Source organism: Balaenoptera physalus (genome assembly GCF_965194825.1).
Source record: "Balaenoptera physalus genome assembly, chromosome: Y".
NCBI classification, from domain to species: domain Eukaryota; kingdom Metazoa; phylum Chordata; class Mammalia; order Artiodactyla; family Balaenopteridae; genus Balaenoptera; species Balaenoptera physalus.
Genome location: NC_138904.1, coordinates 3739515 through 3756517, shown reverse-complemented (window position 1 = coordinate 3756517; position 17003 = coordinate 3739515). Strand labels below are relative to the sequence as shown.

Below are 17003 nucleotides of genomic sequence, written 5' to 3'. Positions count from 1 at the left end.
CCCTTCTGGCTGCTTTCTTTTGAACCAGACCATTTCTAATCCCCTCCTGGCTCCCATCCCCCATTTCCAACAGGTACTCAGGCAAGCTGTGGAAGGGAAGCTTCATTCTCCTCAGCAGGTGTAAGATCTCATCCTTTATGATTTTGTTTTAGGTTTTGAGAAGGTGGTATTCCGAGAGCCTCTTGGATTGCTGTCAGCTTTGCTTAGGGATGTGTTTGAAGGCATATGGTTCTCATTTCTGTTATTTTAGGGCTTGGATCAGTCTGTCTTCATATAAACACTGCGGCTGCTTTCCATGGTTATTGAATAAGCATTCGTTGAAATGGGTGAACGTCATGACCCTTGGAATAAAGAAATGGTGCAGAAAGGAAAAATATCATAATTGGGGATTTGGTGTAGGGGAAAATAAGAATGGGAAGTGGAAAAAAAAAAACAACAACTTTTTATGACTTTTTTTTCCCCAGAAGGCTTATTCAAGACAGATTTGGACATAAAGTTGGATTAAAGTTTGTGCAAGTATTTAAGCTTGGAGGATGCTTTATAAAATATTCATAGTTTTGAATCTGAGTGGGAGAGTGTCTCTTCCACAAAAATGACTTCAAACATCAGAGGAAAGCAGAGTTTCCAGGTCAAGATCTTTTTGCAATGTGAGAGGAACAGGGAATGAGGTAGATCTTGAAAACTGATCACTTTGCCACAATTAAATGCCCGTATTGCCTTATTTGCAGCTTTAAAAAAAGGAAGAATTTAGAATTTGATGCCTTGAGTGAAATCTAATTGCTTAATTTACAGAATCCTCCTATTTTTTAAAATAAAATGTACCAGCCCATGATATTTTGGGGACAGTTGGGGAGATTTGAATATGCACTGGCTTTTGGCTGAGATTAAAGAATTATAAGTTTCTGCATGTAACTGTGATATCTTCCTTATATAGAAAAATAGAGATGCATCCTAAACTATTTAAGTGTGGCATGACATGATGGCTATAATTTACTTTGAAATTTAAGCATTAAAAGGAGTTAAATGAAAATATTAATGAGGAATTCAATGGGGAAAAGCAAACCTATACAGGTTTTATATACAGTGCACACAATCTTATACACAGATGCCAACACACACACTGTTTTGCCCTGAAAAACTTCTTTTAGGAGTCTTTTTTGTTTTCCCAAGGAAAACCAACATATACACAGGAGTGATAATTTAAATCTAGTAAAGTGTATAGGTTTCTGATATTGTCGTGTACTGTAAATATTTTAGATTCATTTTGCCTTATATGTTAACCCCATACAAACCCCCAGATGAGACACTTTATTATAGTGTCAAAAGAAACAAAAACCTTTGTAACTCTTATTTACACAATATGCTCCTTTCTGCCATGGAAAAGGTGCTACACTGTTGCTTCTCATTTATAGGAAGGAAAAGTGAAGAATGAACAAAGTAAACCATGGAATGTCTTTCCAAATAGCAGCGATGTTGATGTATATTTTGTAGGTGACAACCCCACATCTCCTGTGTTCTTTCGCAGGGTTTTTAAGTACCGGCGACCAGGCGGCCAAAGGCAACTATGGGCTCCTGGATCAGATCCAAGCATTACGTTGGATTGAGGAGAACGTCGGGGCCTTCGGTGGGGATGCCAAGAGAGTGACCATCTTCGGCTCCGGTGCGGGTGCTTCTTGTGTCAGCCTCTTGACCTTGTCTCACTATTCAGAAGGTAATGAAAGCATCCCCACAGTGGGAGGGAAGCCTGGGGCCCAGAAATAAACCCATATTGAGTTCTTCTCCAAGGTGCATGCAGGGTGGCCATAGTCTCTATTGAAACCTCCACAGAAAATCCCCCAAATGACATGTATCCACATCCTCTTCTCTTAACTCAGCTTGCTGATTTTTTAAATTGAGGTATGATTGACATACACCATTAGATTAGTTTCAGGTGTACAACATAACGATTCGCTGTTGGTAAACAGCGCAAAACAGTCACCGCAGGAAGTCCAGTTAACATGTGTCACCATTTAGTTACAAATTCTTTTCCTTCTGCTGAGAATTTTAAGATCTCCTCTCTTAGCCACTTTTAAGTATGCAATACAGTATTATTAACTATCTTAACGATATATTTTTCTCACTTAGACTTACGGCAAAGAGCCGTTGCTTACAATAATTGGAGGAAAATGACTTCTTTAGAAATGCCTACACCCCGCTTTTGCCTGTCTGAGTTTATTTGGACAACTTTAAATTTTATTAACTTCAATTTTCATCTTGGGAGAAGAAATATGAAAGGGAATCAGTATGTGGATGATGGTTACAGATTTTTAGATTTTGTGATAAACAAAGCTTGTAGCCATATGGTTATAAAGTCACGTCTTTGATGCAAACTAATTCAAGTTGATTCCCTCTGGTCCATTGGTGATGGAGGTTCCCAGCAATATCAGATGAGAGATTTTTAAAAGAAAAATCAACAGAAATGGGGTGCCGTGGGCCTGGAGGCACCTTAATAACTTGCTGGCTCTCCCTTGAAAAATGGAATAAAAATAAAAACAAAACAAGAAAATGCAGCCCTGGGACACTTTGGCAAGTACAAGTGAATATTCATAATAACAATCTAAATCATCAAGGTCGTGTTATGTTTCCTTCTGTGTCATTGGTTGGTTTAAGGATTTACCATATCTATTTGAACCATTTTTATGAAAAGCACCTGAAACTTTAAAGGAATTATTTTTCTTTAAAGAGTCTTATATTATCTTTCTTTAAAGTACCCTAAACATGTTAAAAAAAAAAAAAGGGAAATATCATCGTGCAATAAGATAGCATCCCATTTTTTTCCTCGCTTCCTACACTATCGTGGACAAGTTAATGACTTTCTGTGCCTTGATTGCTTCATTAGCAAGATATGATTGACGATGATTTTTATTTTTAAGTCTTGTGAAGTCTGAATTTCTTAATTCTTTATTTCGTAATGGCTGAGGAGAGGTAGAATGAAAAGCTTATGTTTGTATTAACCCTTTATTAAAAAAGGAAAAAGTGAGTAAATTAGATCATTAGTGGTAACGATTCCTATAGCATTTTAGAAAATACCCGTATTTTCCCATTTCTTAATGGATATAATCATGGTTCTCCATTTACAAAATAGTCTGGACCAACTCTAGTAGTAATCAAACACATGTCAGCCAAAACTAATGGGGGAAGAGTGTTAATTCCTTAAATCAATAGATCAGAAATGAATATGGTAATGCTTTGCATCATTTCTGCAAAGTAGCTCTCTAAAATCAACCCAGCAATAGAATCAAGAATTAATAAACATACCCAGACTGTTGGCCTTAGGAATTTCACTTGTTGTGATATAACTTGATGAAATCAACATACACATGGGAAAAAGGTGTTTTCATGGAGTTTTCTACCACAGCATTCTCATAGCAAAGAATGAAAGGAAAAGCTACAAGACCAAAAAGACAAGAACATTGTAAATGACACATGCATTTACTCGAAGGAACAAGAATTTGTTTTAAGAATTGTGCTCAAGATATGCATTAACCTGGGAGACATGATATGAAGAGCTCATTCAGCAAACCATCACCTTGGCCGGGTACCACATTCCCTTTGACCCTATCATGGACAGGAATGCCATTCCAAGCATCTCTCAGATCCTGATGGAGCAGGGAGAGTTCCTTAATTATGACATCAGTATACTACGCAGATGTTGGACACAGTCATACACAACAGACCAATGGGAGGGAAAGCACCAAGAAGGAATGATACTAAAATATTAAAGTAGCTCCTATTTTATAGTATGAATTATAGGTGACGTTTTCTTTAATTTTTCAATTTTTATCACAGGTTGTATTACTTCCCTACCAAAACATACACACACACACACACACACACACACACACATACACACGGCTACCTCAATCACGGCCAACAGTTATGACAGAGAGAAAAAAATGTGTAACTTCTAGCAACATTTTTCTAATTCTGGTTGTCTTCATTTATGAATGTCTTTTAATAGATCAAATATGGACATCATTTCCTTAAGGGACTTTAAAACATTCACCTTGAGAGCCAGACACACAAGTCAATACCTGCACATTGCCAACAGAATGGTAAACATTGGGAAATTGGCCCCAAATGAGCTTGATGATGTGTTGGGCAAAGCCAGATTATTTTAAACAGCTCAGTCTTGTGTGTCACCTGTAGGCAATCCTCTAGTCTTTAGAATCACATTTTCCTGACTGCAGTCATGTTTCCTTCATCCTTGATTGCTTGTATGACCTTAAACATCGACAGGGCATGGACTTCTGGACTCCCCGCTGAATGCTTTTATTCTCCCAATGACTTATGAGGCATCAGAGCTAGATCATGCTGGAGTTCAAGGAAATGGCAGGAAGAGATAAGGAGTAGAACACGCCTTCCATCTCATACTGGAGTGGTTAAAAAAAGACTTTTATTTACTTCTGGACATCCACGTACTAGACTGATCAGATAGGAAATTTTAAGCTACAAAGAATTTTACTCATAAAGCAGCCCAAGATTTTTCAAGTTTCTCACCAAACAGACATGTTTAAAATGTGGCAGAATAAATTGTACAAAAGTCTGGGCTTTGAGTGGATGCAACTTTGAAATTAATGATTTTTTTTGGAAAAAAGATACGTTTTAGTGGGGCATTCAAGTGAAGATTTCTTTAGGAATAGCTAATTTAATGAATTTATTTTAATTGCATGTTTTTAGCACCTTCAGTATATGGAGCGTGGAAATAAAAGTGCATTCCAGAATTTATACTCTGAAACTGACTTCAGTGGATCTTTCCCCTCTCATAAAATGGTACCTGGTTTTGCCAGTAAGAGAAAACAGCCTTTGACCTCTTACGGCCACAAAGCATATTTTTAGAGGCTGGGGGTTGTGATTACTCTGAGACTCTTTATTTACGACATCTGGGGATGGAGACACTAATATTACACAAAATTGGGGAAGGAGAAAGAGGTTGTATGTTTTTAGCACTGCAGCTAAAGTGTAAATGCAGTTTCGTTTTCTAAACTCTGTGTGTGTGTGTGTGTGTGTGTGTGTGTGTGTGTGTGTGTGTGTGTCTGAGAGCATCCTATAAGACCACTGTCCAGCAGGAGGGGGAGGGGGAAGAATGAGATAGAAATGAGAGAAAGAGGTGCCGAATGCGCTGAATGCTACAGTATCCAGAAATTCACATGCCCGAGAGACAATCAGAGCCTTCTTTGCTGAGTAAAAGCTGCTTTTCTGTCTTTCGGGTTTTCATTTGCATGCCCACAATTTTGCACCTGCAGGTCTGTTCCAGAAGGCCATCATCCAGAGCGGGACTGCCCTGTCCAGCTGGGCCGTGAACTACCAGCCTGCCAAGTACACTCGGATATTGGCAGATAAAGTAGGCTGCAACATGCTGGATACCACGGATATGGTGGAATGCCTTCGGAATAAGAACTACAAAGAGCTCATTCAGCAGACCATCACCCCGGCCACGTACCACATCTCCTTCGGGCCAGTCATTGACGGGGATGTCATCCCCGACGACCCTCAGATCCTGATGGAGCAGGGAGAGTTCCTCAACTATGACATCATGCTCGGGGTCAACCAGGGGGAGGGGCTGAAGTTCGTGGACGGCATCGTGGACAATGAAGATGGCGTGACGCCCAACGATTTTGACTTCTCGGTGTCCAACTTCGTGGACAACCTTTACGGCTACCCGGAGGGGAAGGACACCTTGCGGGAAACCATCAAGTTCATGTACACGGACTGGGCAGATAAGGAGAACCCTGAAACACGGCGGAAAACCTTGGTGGCTCTGTTCACCGACCACCAGTGGGTGGCCCCCGCCGTGGCCACCGCGGACCTGCACGCGCAGTATGGCTCGCCCACCTACTTCTACGCCTTCTACCACCACTGCCAAAGCGAGATGAAGCCCAGCTGGGCGGACTCAGCCCATGGCGATGAGGTCCCCTACGTCTTCGGGACCCCCATGATTGGCCCCACCGAGCTCTTCAGCTGCAACTTCTCCAAGAATGATGTCATGCTCAGCGCAGTGGTCATGACCTACTGGACGAACTTCGCCAAAACCGGGTATGTTCTTCTCCCCATCCGGTTATCGTTTGTCCGGTTCCTCCCTGTAAGTGTGGTTTCCATGACTGGCTAGACTGCGGTGTGCAGGCATGCACACACAATAACAAAAGCAGTCATTCTTCCCCCCTCAGCATCTAGGGAGACCTTATTTTTTCTTTACCCCTGAATTGTTTTCTATCAAGTCAGATTTTTGCTAAGGTGCTAGATGCATATTGAAAATTCTACACTTGCTGCTGGGGTCAGATTTAGATATATTTGGCTATTCTATTGAAAACTGATCCTGGAGTTTCAAATCTAGATAGGACCTTGTCTTGTTTGGTAAATAAGAGGGTTATCAAAATACATGTGCCACATGGAATGCATAGCCAAGGAATGAAATAAACCTCATAATAAATATATAGAAATACTATATGTGTATATAATATATATATTATATATGTATATGCACATGTAATAACTCATAATCTCATAACCGTAGAGAAATCCCGTGTGTGTGTGTGTGTGTGTGTGTGTATGTAAGATATATATACACATATGTATCTCTATACACACATAGGATTTCTCCATTGTTGTGAGATTTATTTTCTATATATATGTATACATACAACATATATTTACTTTGTTTATATATAAATATTTACACGTGTTTATTTCATTAATATAAATTGCATACATGTGTGTATATTTATCTGTGTATCTATCTATAGACACATATAGAAAGCTCATTGGCTAAATATAGTAGGAAATATACAAGAGTTACATATACAACAGGGTCCACCCGTATTCCACTGAGCAGATTCTCTGCAAACAACGAAAGAAAAGACTCCCCAGCATCTTAAGGAGCTACAAATATCAGAGCATCTTTTCATTTTCTCTTGTCGAATAACCTAATTGTGGAAATGAATGAGGTATCGTTCTGTTCTACCTGCCTGTGCTTCTGTCATTAACCTTGAACTTCTTGTACCGACTTTACGGTGAAGAGCCTCCTGGCTCTGGAGGATGGAGAATCTTCTTGTGGGTCGCTGGGGGGTGGAATTAGGCCCCATACTGCGCCTCATGTAGCTCTAGTGAGAGGATGTGGGGATGCCGGGGATATGTAGGGGGTTAGCAAGTATCATTCTTTACAATGATTCCAGATACTCTGGTGGGAAGTGGTTTCATGGTTTTGCAGTCTTAGGAAAAGTGTGGCACGTTTCTTGAGTGGAAAATATGTTGTATGGATACCCACTTTGGACTGTCCCATTTTACAAGTTTGACCTAAGAAAGACAGTGGGGTACGGAGACGGTACAACCGTGCCGGAGAGAGATGCTTGTCTGTCCCCAAAAGTTTCTTTTTTCGACAAGGAGGTGATTGAGGTCACGTCAGCAAGTATTTTTAAGTAACCCCTGTTTATTAGATTCCTAGGGCTGCTGCAACAAAGTATGAAAAATGATGTAGCTTAAAACAACAGAAGTGTATTTCACAGTTCTGGAGGCTAGAAGTCCACAGTGAAGGTGTCTGCAGGGCTGAGTTCTCTCTAAGACCCATAGGGGAATGTTTCCATGCTGCTTCTTAACTTCTAGTGCTTTGCTGGCAATGTTTGGTGTTGCCTGACTTGTAGCTGCATCTCTCCAAGCTCTGTGTCTGTCATACCGTGGTGCTCTCCCAGCACGTCTGTCTTTATATGGCCATCTTCTTCTTTTTTATCTTTATTGAAGTATAGTTTATTTACAATCTTGTGTTAATTTCTGCTGTACAGCAAAGTGATTCAGTTATAGACATATATACGTTCTTTTTCATATTCTTTTCCATAATGGTTTATCACAGGATATTGAGTATAGTTCCCTGTGCTGTACAGTAGGTCCTTATTGTTTATCCATCCTATATATAATAGTTTGCATCTGCTAATCCCATACTCCCACTCCATCCCTCCCCCATTCCCCTCCCCCTTGGCAAATACAAGTCTGTTCTCTCTGTCTGTGACTCTGTTTCTGTTTCGTAAATAAGTTCATTTGTGTCATATTTTAGATTCCACATATAAGTGATATCATATGGTATTTGTCTTTCTCTTTCTGACTTATTTTACCTAGTATGATAACCTCTAGTTGCATCCATGTTGCTGCAAATGGCATTATTTTGTTCTTTTTTATTTTGGCCATCTTCTTATAAGGGCACCAATCATATTGGTTTAGGAGTCCATCCTGCTCCAGTATGACCTCATCTTTTTTTTTTAATTTTTATTTTTTGGCCGCGCAGCTTGCGGGATCTTAGTCCCCCAACCAGGGATCGAACCAGTGCCCCCTGCAGTGGAAGCACAGAGTCCTAACCACTGGACCGCCAGGGAATTCCCACTATAACCTCATCTTAACTTGACTGACTACATCTGCAATGACCCTATTTCCAATAAGATCACACTGTGAGGTCCTGGGTGTTAGGACTTCAGCGTATTTTAATTTGAGGGGGAAACAGTTCAATGCATAACCCCTTTTAAAGGCAGGACCAATGCCCAATTGTGTCATAGAACTCAGACAGGTAATGCCTGCCCTTGCAAAGCGTTGCCTTCTTTTGAAGCAAAAAAACTCACAGGAGCGTTTCCCACACCATGGCCATGCCTATCGACTACATCACCATCCAAACCTATCATTAATTCCATAACATCTAAACACAAATCATGACTTACTTTTGTTAAAGCCACCTACTTTCTTTTTCTCTCACGTGTTTTGGGAATAAACTTTATATGATTTTCTTAAATGGAAAGCTAGGATCATTCATCATCAATTTAACTGAACCATTAAAGAAAACTACAAAATCCAAATAAAGCCATTAAATTCTCATTAGCTGTTCTTGCCTGCCAAAGGCTCTGAGATGGATTTTCTCTTGTTGTTTAAAAAAAAAAAAAAACAAAGAAAAATTAAAGGAAATTAATGTCATGAGATGGTAGAGAAATGCTAGCACCAAGCCTATAGGTCACCAGGACCTGTCAACGACTAAGTGAGGATTGAAAATGTTGAGTGTTCTTTAAAACGTTTTTTAAGATGTTGAGTGCTTTTTAATTTCATAACTCTATATTCCTAAAATCACTTTGCTTATTAGTGCCTGTGATTCACGCCCCTCATTTGGGGAACACAGTGGTGGAGATGTAAAATATCTTGGGCTTAATCCCTGGCCGAGTATACTCATGTGGCCAGTAGTGGTGCGTGTTAAGGATACTTTCGGATTTCATAAAGATGCTAAAGTAGTGGATGGGGAAGGAATAAGGACTTAGCTTGGAGGAATAGCCGCCGTGTGACCAGAGTCCAGGTAGAGATCTCACTGTGGTAACAGGATATCGCTAATGGATGGCCTCGGATGTCAGTCTGAAAAAATCTGGATTTTATCCAAGCAGGAGCTCTTTTTATTTCTGTGGTCCATGTGGAGCATAGCCGAAATCATACTTGGGGATATTAATGCAATGAGTTTTCACAACACATTTGAAAGGTCGTTGGAATGACTCAAATCATCATTCTTTTTTTTTTTAAATTAATTTTATTTATTTTTGGCTGCGTTAGGTCTTCGTTGCTGCACGTGGGCTTTCTCTAGTTGCGGCAAGCAGGGGCTACTTTTCGTTGCGGTGCACGGGCTTCTCATTGCGGTGGCTTCTCTTGTTGCAGAGCACGGGCTCTAGGTGCATGGGCTTTGGTAATTGTGGCACATGGGCTCAGTAGTTGTGGCTCGTGGGTTCTAGAGCGCAGGTTCAGTAGTTGTGGCGCACGGGTTTAGTTGCTCCGCGGCATGTGGGATCTTCCCGGACCAGGGCTTGAACCTGTGTCCCCGGCATTGGCAGGTGGATTCTTAACCACTGCGCTACCAGGGAAGCCCTCAAATCATCTTTTAAGGAAGTTACTCAGAACTTCCTCTAACCTGCAATGCAATGTGCAATTTCAAACATAAGTCAGAAGGATCACATTTCAGTAGCTTACGGTTTAACAAAAAATGGGGGATTGAGCAAAGTCTAGTGATTTAGGTGTTTGCCAATGGATGATATGGCTTATGAGGTGGTTGCTAGTTATTCACTGATTGATTTTAAATAGGGTAGTGGCATGATCAGCCCTGTGTGGAGGAGGATTTCTTTGTCCCTAGGGGGCTGCTAAAGTGGTCCATCTGAGGAGAATGAGGCAGTATGGTGCCAGTAATGGAACAGCATGGGATTAAACCATCTCTCATGTCATTAAGGGTCTCATACCTTATCTGATGCCAGCAGGGGAAGAGCATAGGATAAACCATCCCTGATGTCACAGTGTGAGGTGAGATGCTTAACTCTGTTCTCCAGAACACATACTCAGGCAATGACCCACAGAATATGATGGAATGCACTTGAGTACCATCCACTGCTCCCTGTAAGCAGTACAGAGACAGGAGTTTGGTTATAAGAATACCCTATCATATGTGTAATCACAACATATGGCTGAGAAGAAAGGATTCACGTTGTGTCAGAACATGCTTTGCCGTGGTCGCTGGGTGGAACTTCACATCTGCTGCCCCTCGTAAACAGCACCCCGGTGATCCTGACTATTCATACGTTTGCTGAGATGAGGTGAACACTGGGGCTTCTTTTTATATGACCAAAGCTCACAGTTCTGACCTTACATGTAGGCTTAAGTGTAGATATATCTGGTATGCCAATTTGTTGTTGTTGTTGTTAAGCACAGAAAACATAATGTGGGGATGGTGTGTGTGGTAGGCATGGAAGGAAGGAAGGAAGTATAGAAGGAGGAAAGGAAGGAAGGATGGAAGGAAGGAAGGAAGGAGGAAAGGAAGGAAGGATAGAAGGATGGAAGGAGGAAAGGAAGGAAGGATAGAAGGATGGAAGGAAGGAAGGATAGAAGGATGGAAGGAAGGAGAGAGGGAGGGAAGAAGGAAGGAGGGAAGGAAACAAAGAAAGAAGGAAAGAGGGGGAGGGGAGGGAAGGAGGAAGGAGGGAGGGAGGGAAGGGGAGCAGAGAAGGATGCTTTCGTCGCTAGGAGACTGTTTCAATAATCCAGGTGAGAAGACTAACCCAAAACAGCGCTGGGAAAGGACAGTGAAGCCAGGACATTAAGTTTTAGGCTAGAAATAAGGCTACTTGGAGAGTTTTGATAAATGAGAAGTTATGTCTGGGAAAAATTAAAACTAATCCCAAGGTTTACGAATGATTACACAGATTTAAACTCTTTGTCACATCCAACCTCTTTGGGAATAGGTGGGAAGGCGTTGGTCCTGGCCACTCAGTAGAAATCAGGTGCTCATTGATCAAGGACCAATGCGATTTGGGTCTGTGTGGGGAGAGGTGGATGAAATGGGTAGGATGAGGGTCTCTACAGAAGATATGGCTGTGAACAGTACCTTCACCGTTCTGTATGGAAGGCCTCGGAGGCTCTTGGAATTCAGAGATGGGAAGGCCGTTGGCCGATAAGCCAATGTATATTATGTAAGAAAAACAACATATATTCCAATATGTCAAAATACATTTGTGTAGGTCGAGTGGGTGGGATGACGTATTTTTCATTGGTTTTCAGATGCCATCTCTACTTTTGATTTTGCTCATATCCTGTAATTGATTTATATTTCAACTTTTGCTCAATCTTTGCAAAAATCAGGAAACAGACAGGAAAGATGGGTTAGATAGAGTTGCAGTCAAAGCCTGGTTTTAAAAGTGACCTTTATTGCCCCAGAGTATTTTAAGCTCAGTGAAGGAACATCTCTACCGGTTGTATAGGACGGACTGAACACAAACTTCTTGGTGCGGGGGGTAGTTTTCTTCTTAGAGGTCTAGGGACAAATAGTCAACCACGACATTGTTTTAGGGGTAAGGAAAACCTTATACCATCCAAAGGAGCATATCAGAGGGTTCACTGGTATTTTTAGAGAGATCATGTTACCCATCTCTCGCAAATAAGATGAACCACAAGACCTTGGAGACACATTTAACCATCAACTTCTAAGATGATATCGCAAATGAAATATGACAGGTGAAAATGTATGTTTAGGTGACAAGGAGTATGGATAGGTATTGAGGTTTTTACTAGCGAAAGAAGGTGTGTCTGTTTCATTCTCTCCTTAATCATTATCATCTTTAATTTTACTCGTGGGAATTAAAACACGCCGTGTGCTGAAGCAAAGTCTAAACAACAAGGCAGTGGTATCCCACATAGAGATCTTACTGTCTTTGGGGTGTTTGACAAGGGAAAATGATGAGCCTTCATAAGCGCCGTGAGTTTATCTTGGTTTAAGGCTTCTGACTGTGCATCTCCAAGAGCTTTGATAGATTGTATAAGGCTAAAGCATACTTACCGGATTTTCAAAATCCTCTATTCTCTGAGAACAAAATAAATGTGTTTCCTTACCTTTCAAATGTACACCGAATTCCATTAAAAAAATCGATAAATATCCTACATGAACAGACACTCTCTTTCCTAGATGCCCTCTCTTCAATAAAAGGTCAGTACAACTAAAAGACCCAATTCCGTGAAATCAGATCAATGCAAACATAGTAGGAATCCTCACTCCCTTTCGTTGCTTTTAGAACAATAAAAATCGATGACAAATTTCTCCATGACAGATTCCAATTAAATAGGAATTTTCCAACAATGTATTTCAGAAGACTCAAATAAAAAAACATGAGGTGCTATATTAAAACCAACATTTTTCGAAAACATATAAGAATATAAAAATGAATTAAAAGCAGATTATTTTAAAGTATATAAATGTTTATAAATGAACACATAAATAAGAAAGCTCATAGTATTAAAACCTATAATTTTTTATATTTTATCATCTCACTAATAAGAGCACAGCAGTTAGTGTGTACTCAGTTACGTGGTAAAATTTCTTTGTCCTGCATACCACATATATAATCATATCTACGATCATATATATACCATGCATCTATATATATATATGTGTGTGGGTGTGTGTGTGTATAATATGCAGTATGTACTGTTGTATACAATATACTTTTATACAGTATATACTATACACAGTGTATTATATACTGTATGCACTGTGGTATACAGTATACTTTGATACAGCATATACTATATACAGTATATAGTGTACCATATATGCTATGATATACATAGTATACTTTTATACAAGGTATACTATATACAGTGTACAGTGTACCATATATACTGTGGTATACAGTATATTGTTATGCAGTATATACTATACACTGTGTATAGGATACTTTGATACAGCATATACTATATACAGTATATACTGTACCATGTATGCTATGATGTACACAGTATACTTTTAAACAGTATATACTATATATAATTTACAGTGTACCATATATACAGTATATTGTTATGCAGCATACACTATATCTAGTATTTTAGTATACCATATATACTGGTATGCAGTATACTTTTATGTAGCATATACTATGTAGAATGTATAGTATTAGGTATATTCTGTGGCTATATACAGTATGTTATTTATAGTCCTCTCTCACTAGCAATTTTTAGGTATTCTAATTTATGCTTTGCAGAGAGGGATACTATTTACTGAGCTCTTACTACATGCCAGGAATACTGTAGTTATTATTTAACCTTTCTCACTTCCTTTCCATCCCAGTATTCTTATCCACTTTATAGATGAGGAAGATGAGGCTAAGAGAGGCTTAAGGATTTGCTCAAGATTTCACAGCTTGTAAAGAGGGAGAGATGCAGAACTTAATGTATGGAAATGATTTTGGCAGCCTCAGACTGAGGGCTAAAGTCCTTCCTTTGGTAGATGCATCTGTTGGTCAAGTGCATCGTTTGCATCCTGCGCACTACTTGGGAATGTCTGTAGACTTCAGGTCTGCCAGTGGGACCTTCTGGTTCCCCAGTCTTCTGATACATGAGCAAACAGGCAGTGGCTGAAGGCAGCTTCATAAAAGTGTTACCTGGAAAATAGAAGTTAGAGCACCTGGAGCAATAGATCTGAGCAAACTGGGTCTGCACATCATGTATGAATGTTCAGTGTCAACTAGGTGACGTTATGTCATGCACGATCTCACATTTTCCAAACCAGTACACATTAAGATGAAACCTGTTTTACAGCTCACTTTACCAAGCCTAGAAAAAATGGAAGAAATGAGAATATGATACCTTTGCAGGGCGGGGGGAGGTTGTTTGTTATCTTAAAAGAGTTGGTTGCAAAGATGTTTCAAGTACCATGTTTTGTGGAGAATCTTTCAATTTTGAGGACTCTCCTTCTGCCTGTGCCCACTTATGTGAATTATAGGAGACTTCTTAGGTTCATAGTTGCCATGCACACTTGAAATCTATAAAAACCCTCAATTTCTTGCATCGTGTGGTACTTTTCCTAAAATCCTTAACTCTGCATATCTAAAAGCACCGTCTTACCAAACTTCTTAAATCAACGGGATGTTGTTTGATCTTTACGTGACTCTGTCTTCAGAAGGTTTCCAAGTACATACATATTTCTCTTTCTGAGAGAGAACGAACAATTGATGCATAATTCTATTTATTAACATCTTGTAATTACAAAAGCCAGTTTTTATTTGATTTTTAACATACATTTTAGTTGTAACCGCAATATCTATTCATTTACCTAAGAAGCAATTCTTGAGGAAGGAAGAGAATGGCACAAATTTTGGACCATAGCCTCTAAATCAGGATTTCTCAGCCTCAATACTATTGACACCTGGGACCAGGTACTTCTCTGCTGTGGAGGGGCTGTCCTGTGCCCTGGAGCATATTTAACAGTCACCCTGGCATCTACCCATTCATGGCACCACCCTTCACTTATAACAACCAAAAAACATCTCCAGAAATTACCAGATGCCCTCTTGGGGGCAAATCACCCCTGGCTGAGATTTCTGACTCAAAAGTAGTTAAACTTGAAATGCTGAAAATTTTCCAAGACACATTTTTGGTTTCCTTCTTTATCATGGAAGATAATTGGATGCATTAAAAAAATGTAGAAGTGTTATGAAAATGCTATCATACTGCCATCAGGAATTATTTTTAAAATAAAGGTAAGGGGATTTTAAAGAAAAGGCAAAATGGCAGCGCGTCGGGATTAAAACACCATGTATTTGTTGCTACTTGAGTACTTTGTGCATATCAATAAACACATGAGATTATCTGATTGTAATTTCATTGTATTTGATTAAAATTTACTTGGGAAATGTGGAAGAGTGTGACCTTTCTCTTTTTTTCTCCCTTCTGTCCCCAGTGATCCTAATCAGCCAGTTCCTCAGGACACCAAGTTCATTCACACAAAACCCAATCGCTTTGAGGAAGTGGCCTGGTCCAAGTATAACCCCAAAGACCAGCTCTATCTGCACATTGGCTTGAAACCCAGAGTGAGGGACCATTACCGAGCCACAAAAGTGGCTTTCTGGTTGGAACTCGTGCCTCACTTGCACAACTTGAATGAGATATTCCAGTATGTGTCCACAACCACAAAGGTTCCTCCTCCGGACATGACCTCCTTTCCCTACGGAACTCGGCGATCTCCTGCCAAGATATGGCCCACGACCAAACGCCCAGCGATCACTCCCGCCAACAACCCCAAACACTCCAAGGACCCTCATAAAACGGGGCCCGAGGACACCACCGTCCTCATCGAAACCAAACGGGATTATTCCACTGAGTTGAGCGTCACCATTGCCGTGGGGGCATCCTTACTCTTCCTTAACATCTTGGCGTTCGCGGCGCTGTACTATAAGAAGGACAAGAGGCGCCATGAGACACACAGGCGCCCCAGTCCCCAGAGAAATACCACAAATGACATCGCTCACATCCAGAACGAAGAGATCATGTCCCTGCAGATGAAGCAGCTGGAGCATGATCACGAGTGTGAGTCCTTGCAGGCTCACGACACGCTGAGGCTCACCTGCCCTCCAGACTACACCCTCACGCTGCGCAGGTCCCCTGATGACATCCCACTTATGACACCAAATACCATCACTATGATTCCCAACACGCTGACGGGGATGCAGCCTTTGCACACGTTCAATACCTTCAGTGGAGGACAAAACAGTACAAATTTACCCCACGGGCATTCAACCACTAGAGTATAGCTTTGCCGTCTCCTTCCCCTCCCTCTGCGCCTCCCCTCAGCCACACTGAAGAGAGAAAGAAAGAAGCAACATCTCCAAACAAGGAATGTTTGGCTTAAGTCAAAAAAAAAAAAAGCAAAAGGGCAGCCACTGTGTCCTTGCAGACCCTTTCCATTGGCATTTCCCAGTACAACGAGATCAACTTCTGACCCTACGAAATGTGAAACGTATACATTGCTGTTACAATACTGCTTTAAGATCTCCACCATCCAGCAAACTTTAGTGCAACTAGGACATCGAAGTTTCAAGGACCTGGATGTTTCCAATGTGACCATAGAAGCTGACTCTTCTGGAACTCAGCCGAGGACACATTTTTTTTTTTTTAATTACAATTGAAATAAACAAATAAATAAAAGTTCTTTTTGTGCCATACGACAGATGGCTCTACTTAAGTGAAGAAAGAATCTATGGGCTTTTACCCAGCATATGGAGCTGTAATACAGAGAGAAGGAAAAGTAGAATTTTATTAAAATAAAAGAACTGACTATGCAGTTACATACGTAGAGTTCTGTGCAAAGAGATGTTTTGCCAACCTGAACTCTATTTAAGAAACTTTGTAAAAAAAAAAAAAAAATGTATATAGCTGTGCGTTTAAACAAACACACACACAGAGAAAAACAAAAACAAAAACAAACAAAAAAAAGCTTTTATTGGTGTTTTCAGTTTGAAAGAGCTTTTAGCAAGATTGTGCTTTCCATTGTGGTCTGTATGTATATAAATCTATATATACATTAGTCATATCACCTCTGTCTCCTCCAGGACAAAGGAGGATTTTCTTCTTAATTCCTTGTGGCCAACAGACATGGGGTTTTCTAACGTGTTTCATTTGTAGGAGGATGTGATTGTCACACA

The 17003-nt window shown here is 40.3% G+C and overlaps 1 protein-coding gene across 8 annotated transcripts in view; it reads left to right on the top strand.

Annotated features, from left to right (window-relative positions):
• Positions 1–16232, top strand: part of LOC309653429 (neuroligin-4, X-linked) — a 581567-nt gene extending 565335 nt beyond the window's left edge. For all 8 annotated transcript variants that reach the window (XM_082448092.1, XM_082448095.1, XM_082448088.1 and 5 more), the window contains 3 exons: positions 1526–1711; positions 5286–6075; positions 15263–16232. In XM_082448092.1, coding sequence (XP_082304218.1) covers positions 1526–1711; positions 5286–6075; positions 15263–16112 — 1826 coding nt within the window. In that variant the 3' untranslated portion in view covers positions 16113–16232. The remainder of the gene's footprint in view (positions 1–1525; positions 1712–5285; positions 6076–15262) is intronic.
• The last annotated feature ends 771 nt before the right edge of the window (positions 16233–17003 follow it).